This window comes from Rhynchophorus ferrugineus, unplaced genomic scaffold (assembly GCF_030347505.1).
Source record: "Rhynchophorus ferrugineus isolate W39M unplaced genomic scaffold, kcgeb_rfMv2 rfM4, whole genome shotgun sequence".
Taxonomy (NCBI): Eukaryota; Metazoa; Arthropoda; class Insecta; order Coleoptera; family Curculionidae; genus Rhynchophorus; species Rhynchophorus ferrugineus.
In genome coordinates, this window is record NW_027472583.1 from 49,808,331 (window position 1) to 49,819,788 (window position 11,458).

Sequence of the window (11,458 nt, forward strand, 5' to 3'; positions counted from 1 at the left end):
CGCGTTTGTTCGCGAGCTGGTCGACATGCTGGGAGCTTAGCACCGCGTCACCGCTAACCTCCCCCTTTTCCAGGCTGAAACGATCTCATCCGTCGCTGCAATCATAACTTTTGTCTCCATACGGCAATCGCCGGGTCCTCGTGCCCAATAACGGCTGCCCGATCAGCGGGTGCTTTATCGCCAAATTTAATGCTGTAGCAGTAGCGATCCACAGGGGTCAACTGTGAGGCGGTTTCGGTTTAGTGTATTGGTAAGCCCAGAGGCAGTCCCACATAACCCCCCGGTCCAACTTATGTCCAACTTATCCGTCATGCATTCCACCACCTGGTTTTAGGCCAGAACAAAAAAAAAGTATTTTGCTGCCAAAGCCAAAATAAAAGATAATTTAAATTTGGTGCTGCAACATTGCGTTATAAATTATAATGGCATGCAGAAGCTTTTTTTTAAGGTCTATTCCGTAGTTCTTCACTTTATATACAGAGAGACTCGAATGAATGTAAATGATTGAAGTCATCAAATTTATTATATTAATTTAGTATATCTGGCGTATGATATATGGCGTATTTGATAACTTTTTTGGTTGTTATTTAATTAAACAATAACCAATTAGCACATCAAGTAGAACATTAAACTTTAACGTTAGAATTTTATTTTACTTATTTCCATATTGCCGCCAGTACTAATTAGATATATAAAATGATAACATGGTGTGTTTATGAATATATATTTATTGAAGTACGAACTAATGAATAAACGAACATGTAATAATTTAAACAACAATTTGCATATGTTGCAAATACAAAGGTGTTATTTGCCACGGTGTTGGCTGTACGAGTTAAAAGTAAATGGATTATAATAACCATCATCGCAACATACATGACACAAAAGCGAGAAATTACAAGGTGCCATTACAAAATAGGGACACTTATATAAGCTGTCAAAACAGTTCTCATATCAATTAGTCATCGGCGATAACCAAAGATGGCGGAAGTAGTCGACGATACCTTGTTACTAAATACAATAAAAATATACCTGATCATATGTGGTCTCTGGCATAGACCATTTCAACGCCGCTTTTGGAATATATTATACCGTGCATATGTGGAAATTCTAAAATGTATTTTTCTGATATTGGTGGCATTGTTTATGATAGAATTCGGTCAAGAAATAATTAGTTTCGACTCCAAGGACAAGTAATTTTCGATAGCCTGAGAAAAATGATGATACATATTAATCACGGACTTCAATCGACTAAAAAAATTACAAGAGTTTTATGATTTTTGAATTTTAGGTATTGGATGTATGCATAAGTTCCCGCGGTTTGACAACTAGTTGACTTTGTTGGTTGAAACGTTTATCAATGAATTATTTCCAGACATTCCAGACAGTCACTGAAACGATTTAAAGGCAAGGATACTGGGTGCCACTTAAATTGACACCCATACGTCTAACAAGAAAGTTATATGTGAAGCCCTAAGCCCAACAAAATTAACGCCCAAGATGCATATTCACGTTCTTGAGGTAATGTTCGTTGAAGAACTGGTGGAATCGCCAGGTACAGTCTATCCAGAATTATTTTGTACATACCTAAATATATACGTCATCTAAATTTGTGACGTCAAAACGTCGCAATGTTGCCGTATCAACTCTGAGTTTTAGTGCACTTTGGCTTTGACGTACAACAAAATTTTAAGTTAAATAAAATAATTAAACAAAAATGATGTTATCAGATATAAGTTAATTTAACATTATAGTAAATTTAATGCAGGTACCATTAAAGGACTTAAAACTACAATTAGGTGCACAGTTATAATAGCTTGTAAGGGTTGTGTTTGTTACCTAATTAACAATTGTATATCCAAGTAATACGTTTTACTTTCATTAGAGTGCATATTTACCTTTTATGCTTGGTTCTTGTGTCCTTCTATATAGTGTTTCCTTGTAAAGACATTTTGATATCACTGTATTTCTTCTTAGTTTGTTCTGTTAATACCTGTAAACATTTTTGTTGATAAAAATAGATTTAATCACTAACAGTTACTATTCTTTCTCTTCTAGCACATTTTAATCAAATGCTCATGTATATTCTGAACAATTACACACATTTCTGTTCATCCAAACGGAAGGTGTTATTAACCATTCTTGTTTCCAGCATAAAGTACAATATATCTACAATGAATTATAGTAAATGTTATAAAACCTAATCAATAGTTATTCCAACGTTTACCTTTATCCATCAACTTTTGTTGTCTTAACATTAGTTTTGTTATCATCTTGCCATGAGTGACCAATATATATATTGGTCCCATTTTGAAATATCCATGTCTCATCTAAATACATTAATTGAAATAATAAGTTTTGCTTCATTTTATTATATGCTTTTAAAAATTGTATTCTTTTAACAGCAATATCCGGAAGTTCCAATAGACCTTTTCGATACTTTTCAGACTAACAGTTTTCTTTAAAATAATTGTATCAAATTATGTTTGTATTCTAAAACTACTCACTGTTTTTATACATTTCATATATTCAATCTCTGGTAGAACTAACATCAACCTTGAATGAATCTTGATTATGTTTTTAATTTTTTGAGATTTCACTGACCGCTTCCATATTAATATTCAATGCAGCTGCAACACGCTAAAAATATGTTCAATAAAAATCGAAGAAAATTAATATTTAACAGTAAAAATTCTTACCTCTCTAGCGAATTTTAACCTTTTTGGCAAGAGGGGGCCTCCATTTTTTCGGGGGGGTTTCGCTTGGCTTCGGAATTGTCAATCAGAGTAATAATAAGCAGCGATTTGAAATTTATCAAAACAACTAAAGCATTAAAATAACGTTTCCCGGTTTATAACCTCATATAACTATTGTTTTGAAGAAGTTTGCGTACGTTTAACAACTGGACGACTTTGGCAGGCTAGTTCGGTTACACGTTCGAACTTATCAGAAAGTATTTTGTTTCTTTTTAACTAGAATAGAATGTGAAGGAAAATATTGTCTGATTCTAAAATTAATTTACAAATTGCGGCAGGCAGTACATTAAACATCTTGATGACGAATGTACAAAATAACTTTGGGTAGACTATATGTTGTATTATGTGCTGTTTAAACCGAATGGACCCGTTAAAGCTAAGCACTACCGACACCAGTTCATTAAATTACTGCAAGAAATAGGCAGACCAGACGAGACATTCATTTTCCGTGGTTCAAGTGTACTATATCAGTTAAAAACCCATCAATTTGAAAACATAAAATGAAGTTAGATTGCACCTATGTGTAGTTCAGACTTAACCTCATCTTACTACCACTTGTTTCCATCAATTAATATGTTATACAAGGTATTCCGGCAAAAAGGTATGAAAATTTAACTTGAAATGATATTTTGAAAACGACGAGAACTCTTGCATACATCCAATATTAATTGCATGGTAAGGTATTTTTTACATATATATAGAGAGTGATATGATAATATTTCGTAATTTAAAAATTATTAAAATAATATAGAAAAAACAATAAAATACAAAGATAATGATAAAGTTTATAGCAGGTAAAATAAAACGATGTTCTTTAAATGAAAATCTTGTGAAGACGTGCATTTGTTTAACACACCATTTACTGGATTCTGTTCAAAAAAATTTGTCGTTTTTTAAAGTAAACAATCTTCCCATTAACCACTGGGGAAATAATACAACTAAATTAATTGGACTGATTTTCAGTTAATATAATATATTAATAAGTTTGTGAGTTATTGTGCTAAGAGTGACACTACTTCTATTATTTTTAAAACAGTCGATCAAAAACAATTTCGTGTTTTAATTTTACACTGTTTCTTGGTGTGAAAAAAATACCGTTGAAGTGAAGCAAAGACTTGAAATGTGTTATAAGGACTCCGCTCCATCAGAAACAACAATAAAACGTTGGTTTGGTGATCTGAAATGTATTCGTAGAGACACCGATGATGCAGAACGCAGTGGACGTTCAAATGAGGTGGTAACACCAGAAGCATAAAAAAATCAACAAAATGGTTTTGAATGATCGAAAATTGAAGTTGCGTGCGTTAGCTAGCATCGTAAAGATGTCAAAAGAACGTGTAGGTTTGGCATTGCATGAGCATCTGACCATGAGAAAGCTCTATTCAAAGTAGGTGTCGCGTTTGCTCACTGTTGACCAAAAACAAGAACGTATTGATGATTCTGAGCAGTGTTTGACCATGTCCAAACGTAACAAACCGGAAATTTTGTGTCGATATGTGACAACGGATGAAACATGGATAACTGGTGAGAGGCCTATTTTAAGGTAAAATCCGCGTTTTCTTTGTTACGTCCGGGACTTTTCAGCCAATGTGTTACATATAAGAATTAATATATATCAACCCAAAAATTTTGAAAGGTGAGAAACTTGAAATTTAAATTAAAATGAAATTACTGGGTGGTGTAGTTTAAGTATCGCACGTATTCTGATTATTTGGACTAACCCATAACTTATATTATGACTAGCGATTAAAAGCAGATCAACTAAGACAATCCCAAGCCCAAAAAGTCATGAGGAAGTCCAAGAGAGCCATCAACGTCTACACCGAAACGGAAGACCCATGACCAAAAAGTCTTGCTCAGCATATAATGGGATCAACAAGATCTAGTGTGTTACGAGCTGCTAAAACCGAATGAACCTAATGCAGATATCTACCGACGTCAGTTGAACAGACATTGAAGAACAAAGTATTGTTATTAGAATAATATCTTATTATATAATAAAACTCGGCCATACGTTGGTCTAAGTTCTGTCACACATACCGTACACGCCAAACATACCACCTTCTGATTATCACTTGTTCAACCAACAATACAAAAGAAACCAACATTAATTATTACTTCTGACTCCACAGAAAAGTATCTCTCTCAACAGAAAGCTCTTCACCGGTATAAATCGAGTTAAGTTAAAATAAATCTAAATAATTAAACAAAAAAAAGTCATTTAACAATACCCTTTTGACATATTCAAAGAGCGTTACAAGAAGTTACTGCTGCATTAATATAAATAATATTCTAAACGAATATCATGTTAGTTAGGTTATTACTATATATTTATCGTTTTTTCCAGGTTAACTCAAAATGCAAGGATACGAGAATACTTTGATAAGTCAGTGACTTTTTGAATATCCCACACAATCCGTCCTTTCCTCAATTGTCATCTATTAATAGACTGTTGCGAGATTTTCTGCTAGCTCATTTAAATTATTTGACACTGATTGAATTGTTTGAAAAAGTTATGCGCAAAAACAACATCATCAAAACGAAGAAGGCTTGATAGATATCATGGGGACTCTGCACCATCAACTTCGATGGTTAAGAGTGGTTAAGGTTTAGTGAGTTCCGTAGTACCGTGCCAGCACAAATGACACCGAAAGTTTAGATCGTCGCCCCAAAAGTCATCGATACAATTAATGGAATAATATTGGAGGATCGGAGAATGAAAGTACGCGAGATAGTTGAAGCTGAAATGCATCTCAATTGAGAAGGTTGATCACATTTTACATGAATATTTGGATATGAGAAAGCTATCCGCATGATGGACCTCTTCAAAGGAGTGCTTGGCGATGTTGTATCGATTATCTTCAGTGGTTATCTTAATTTGAAGAAAAAACGGCTGCACTTGGTGAAGAAATAACTGTTGTTCCATCAAGACAATGAACGGGTACACATCATGCGAAAAATCCCTAAATTAGGCTACGAACTGCTACCTCATCCAGCATATTCTCCAAATTTAGTTCTTCCTGACTATTTCCTGTTTCCAAACTTAAAGGAATAAGAAAACAATAGGACAACGCTTGACTAAATAAAGTACTAAATAATGTAACTTGACAAATAATGTTTTTTGGGGGAAAAATATTTTCCATTCAAATAAACACTGACTTATTTAATTGATCTCGCATAACTAAAACAATAGATTCAAACATAACTTCTCGTTATATGTTTTAGACCCGACAGATTAATAAAAAATGGAGCTTTTGTGATTTCTTATTGTGAGAGTATCGTTATCATCATTGTGTACAAAAAGAATAACGTGCTTGAAATGCTGGACGTAATGCAAAACAAGGAAAAGTTGGTAATAGAATCCAAGGAACCCGAAGTGATCAGGTACAATGAAGTGAATTATTATATTTCTAATATGTTATGAAATACAGTATACAGTAATATCGTTTCCTATCAGATATCGATAATTATGAATTAATTATGACTAGTGTGGTTGAAATTCGGCCACAATGTATTAAGTTAATCATGTTTCTCCCATAATAGAGTAAAGAGAATAATTTAAAAATATCTTACTAAAACTTAGTTTCAAAAGAAGTACAGTACAAAGAAGTTTTGTACATGCGTTATCTAAATTTGTGACGTCAAAACGTCGCAATGTTGCCGTATCAACTATGAGTTTTAGTTCAGTTTGGCTTTGACATACAACAAGAGTCTAATCTAAATAAAATAATTAAACAAAAATACTGTTATCAAATATAATTTATTTTAAAATTATTGTAGATCTAATCTTTTGCATACCACCTATAAGTTAGAGTTCTAGGCGCGTTTGTAGTTGTATCCCTTGGAGGCCTAATCTACCTAATTGACAATTGTATATCCAACTTATATATGTTACCTTAATTAATTGTGTCCTTCGGTAGAGTGTTTCCTTGTAAAAACTTTTGATATCACTGTATTTCTCCTTCGTTTGTTCTATTAACACTTGTATACATCTTTCTTGATAAAACTAGATTTTATCACTTCATTCTCCTTATTGCATTTACCATATCTGCAAAACAGTTACTATTATTTCTCTCCTGACATATTTTAACTAAATGCTCATGTATATTCTGAACAATTACACACATATCTGTGCACATATTTTTTTTACAGTCACACAATAAGATTTCCTACAGTTAGCATATATTAATTATATACTCACCTTTACTTGTTTCCACTCTCATCACCCTGGCTCAGAAATTGGCAGCATTGAATAATATCATGTTCAGAAAGTTTCATTCAAGTGAATAACTAATCTGTTAATTTCCAATCTATCTAACGTTTGATCAAAATTCCATCATTTGTCAAGTTATTCTTCAATGTTTCTGATCGAGTTCATCTAAACCGAAGGTGTTTTAACCATTCCTGTTTCCAGAATGAAGTACCATATATTTGCAATGAACTTTTAATAAAAGTTATGACTAATAAAACCTAATCAATTGTTATTCTAGCGTTTACCTTTTTCCATCAACATTTGGTATCATAATACTATTTTTATTGGCATCTTGCCATGAGTGACCAATGGGTATATTGGTCCCACTCTGAAATATCAATATCTCATCTAAATACATAAATTTAAGTATAAGTCTTCCTTCATTTTATTATATACCTTTAAATATTGTATTCTTTTAAAAACAATATCCGGAAGTTCATTAGACCTCTTCCATACTTTTCAGACTAACAGTTTCCTTTGAAATAATTGTATTAAAATATGTTTGTATTGAAAACCTATTAACGGTTTTTTTACATTTCATATTTTTAAACTCCGATAGAGCTGACATCAAGCTGATTTATCAGCCACTTCGTATGAGGCCGATTTTTTTTGGATGAATTCAAGATCATACTTTTCATTTTTGAGATGTTTCTGTGACCGTGTGTTTTAGTTAGCCCTAACCCTCAAAAGATACGTGTATAAATTTGACAGCTATCGAACCGTTAGTTTGTGAATTATAGCATTTCGAGTGAAGCAACTTTTGTTATTGTAAAAAAATGGATAAAAAGGAATTTCACGTGTTGATAAAGTAACGCTTTTTGACGGGAAAAAATACAGTTGAAGCAAAAACTTGACTTGATGTCGATGTCGAGTTTCCGGACACTGCCCCAGGAAAATCAACTATCAAGGATTGGTATGCTAAATTTAGACATATGAAATGAGCAACGAAGACGGTGAACGCACTGGACGCACTGGACGCCCAAAAAAGGTTGTTACCGACGAAAACATTAAAAAATTCACAAAATGATTTTGAATTATCGTAAATTGAAATTGAATAAAATGGTAGACACTCTAAAGATATCAACTAAACGTGTACATGATATCATTCATGAATATTTGGGTATGAGAAAGCTCTGTGCAAATTCGGTGCCGCGCGAGCTCACTTTTGACCAAAAACAACGACAAGTTGATAATTCGGAGCAGTGTTTGAAGATGATCAAGCGTAATAAACCCGAGTTTTTGCATCAATATGTCACAATAGATGAAACACGGCTCTATCATTTCACTCCGTAGTCCAATCGACAGTCATCCGAGTGGATTGTACACAATGAACCCGCTCTAAAACGTGGGAAGACGCAACAGTCGGCTGGCAAAGTTATGGCGTCTGTATTTTGGGATGCGCATGGAATAATTTTATTGACTACCTTGAAAAGGGAAGGATCATCAACAGCGACTATTACATAGCGTTATTATTGCACCGTTTGAAGGACGAAATCGCCGAAATACGGCCGCCTTTGAAGAAAAAGAAACTACTGCTTCAGCATGATAATGCACCGTGTCACAAGTCGATAAAAACGATGGTAAAATTCATGAATTGGGCTTCGAATTGCTTCCTGTTCCACCGTATTCTCCAAATCTGGCCCCCAGCGACTATTTCTTTTTCTCGGATCTCAAAAGAAAGCTCGCTGGGAAGAAATTTTCGTCGAATGAAGAGGTGATCGCCGAAACTGAGGCCTATTTTTTAGCAAGGGACAAATCATACTACAAAAATGGTATCAAAAAGTTGGAGGGTCGCTACAATCAGTGTATCACCCTTGAAGGGGATTATGTTGAATAAAAAAAACTAATTTAGCCAAAAAAATGTGTTTTACTATGGTAGGCCGGGGACTTTTCAATTGACCTGTTAAGTTTTTAAAATATTACCTTTCAGAATCTATCAAAGAGAAGTCCGTTACTGCAAAATTTTAAATATGGTACTATTCTCTATTTGCGGAGGCACTAGTTTAATTCTGGATTTGGGTACTCTCATAAAATATACTAATGCGACCAACAACAAGAATATTCAAGCCATGTTCGATTTCGGTTTAGAACTGTGGTTGCCCATAGACAAAAATGAACACGCTTTAACGGTGACTGTCATCAATTTAGTGGCATCACCCATCGGGGCTGCAACATATGCAATTGTTCAGATGATTCTCCTTACTATGATGACCTTTCCAACGATCCATTTCCAAGTATTGTGCTTTCGAGTGAAACAGTTGAAAGGTACCATGGGTCAACAGACCATAACGGACATGTTAAAGAACTATATTAAACAGCAAAAATTTTTAATAAAGTAAGTGTGTGGTTTTATAATATTGTATATAAAATACTCTTTACTTGAAGATTTACAAATACATTAAATTCGGCTGTACGCTATGTGATACTCATGCAGTTCATTTTGTTATCTTTAAATGTTGCCACTGTAGCTGTGAATGCGACTAAGGTCTGAATTTTTTATACTTTAATTTTTTTAAGAACTTTTGCATTAATTAATTTTCATCAATGTATCAATTAATTCATTTTTAGGCTGAGAATACGACAGAAGGTGTATTTTGGGTTTTATATATTTTTATTTTGACCATACAGACTTTTTCTCTTAGCTACACAGCAAATAATATTATGGAAAAGGTAAGTCGCAATAACTTTCTTAAATTTAATGTACCATTACAGTCACCATAAATTATTACATTTAAATATTATTTATTACATAATCACATTTAAAGAAATCTAGCATAAGGGACTGATGTAAAACAAAATATTACCGAAGCAATACGTTGAATTCTTAAACTCTTACATATCAGCCACGATGCTTAAAGTTAAACAAGAACAAGCTTACTCAACAATGAAAGAAACAAAAGCAGGTGTTCCGCAAGGCAGTGCCTTGGATCCTGTTCTTTACCTTCTCTATACATGTAACATACCACAAATAGAAAATATTACTATGGCTACATTTGCGGATGACACTGCTATACTTGCTATAGGAAATAACAGCAAAGAAGCAACCAGAAAACTGCAACACGCAAGTAATAATAATAAGTGGACCCAGACATGGAGAATCAAAGACCGTAAATCAGAACATGTTGAATTCACCTACAACCAAACTGTTCACATACTAATAAATATGAACAATCTATTATCCCATACGGTAACAATACGATGTAACTTGGGATGAATATTGACGCAAAACTTCGTTGGAAGTTGAATATCAAAAAAAGAACAGGAATTAAAATATAAAAAATGTATTGGTTATTTGGATGAAAATCTATAAATTATCCGCACATAATAAGTTGCTGCTGAAGTAAAATCAACATAATACGAGTGTTTCTGAATAAAGTTCTGAGAAATATTGTGGATACACCCAAATACTACAGCAACCAACTACTTACATCGAGATTCTAACTGTCATAGAGGAAATTAAGAGATTTGTAACAAGCCATGAGGACAGACTCCACTCCCATGTAAACTCCAAACTGCTGGAACTATTGAACAAGACTGAATTAGGACGCACACTCGAGAAACCAAATCGTATGATCTTGACTAAATATGTAGTGAAGCGTACTAATTGGTAAAAATACTGAAAAGTACTACTAACTTCTTTTTTAATTAGATACTAAGTAAGGACCAATGGATCTTGCTAGATAAATATATAATTTTAAGTAACTGTAGAGACAAATTGTACGTTAATCGGCAACAACTAGTAATAATATATCTAAAAATATTTTAAAAGCACAAATAAAAACAATTGTTACAGAGCTATTTAGTGGCTGATGCCTTATACCAAAGTGAATGGTATGAATTCGACGAAAATGCAAAAAAACTAGTAAGGCTCATGATGATGCAAGCCCAAAGGCCACTGGTACTCACCATAGGACCATTTAATCCACTGACTACACAAACTGGGTTAAAAGTATTTTATTATCACCATATAATATCCACTATAACTAATATGTATATACATTTTTATTTCAGATTATGAACGTTGCATATTCATATGTAACACTTATGACCAATGTTCAGTAGATATAAAATAGAACTGAAGTAAATTAACACACAACTGCACTTGTAGTTTACGAGCAAATAAAATAAAATGAAGAAGCAACAGTCATTTTTTTGGGATTTCCCTAATGTGGTTATAGATCATAAGAATGATTTGAGAGAATATTGTAACCATATTTTAAGATTCGTGAATATGATACAAGTTTATCAATACTAATCAGTTAAATAACAAATTCTTTAAATAGCATTGTCATATTCATCAGAAATTCCCTTTTTTTTAATCATTTCCATATATTAAAATGCGCCTCGCACTCATGATGTAGAGTGGCATCATGATCTGGCATCTTAACAATCTCAATCCTTCTCCCATTAAAATTTTGAACTTCAACAACGAGTTTATACAATCAACAAA

General features: G+C 33.3%; 1 protein-coding gene across 1 annotated transcript; it reads left to right on the forward strand.

The window, feature by feature from the left end:
* Positions 1–972: 972 nt before the first annotated feature.
* LOC143196488 (odorant receptor Or2) lies at positions 973–11,205 on the forward strand. The gene is made up of 7 exons (XM_076404191.1): positions 973–1,193; positions 5,982–6,140; positions 8,939–9,343; positions 9,394–9,493; positions 9,577–9,678; positions 10,802–10,957; positions 11,020–11,205. The coding sequence occupies exons 1-7, from the start codon at positions 982–984 to the stop codon at positions 11,068–11,070; spliced, it is 1,185 nt and encodes a 394-aa protein (XP_076260306.1). The 5' UTR covers positions 973–981; the 3' UTR covers positions 11,071–11,205.
* Positions 11,206–11,458: the final 253 nt, after the last annotated feature.

What these genes read in the sequence shown, in the direction of transcription:
- LOC143196488 (XM_076404191.1), top strand. Translation starts at nt 982, where the DNA reads ATGGCGGAAGTAGTCGACGATACCTTGTTACTAAATACAATAAAAATA. An exon ending in CAGCAAAAATTTTTAATAAA is followed by an intron (nt 9,344 to 9,393) that starts GTAAGTGTGTGG and finishes CTTTACTTGAAG; the next exon opens with ATTTACAAATACATTAAATT. An exon ending in CAAATAATATTATGGAAAAG is followed by an intron (nt 9,679 to 10,801) that starts GTAAGTCGCAAT and finishes CAATTGTTACAG; the next exon opens with AGCTATTTAGTGGCTGATGC.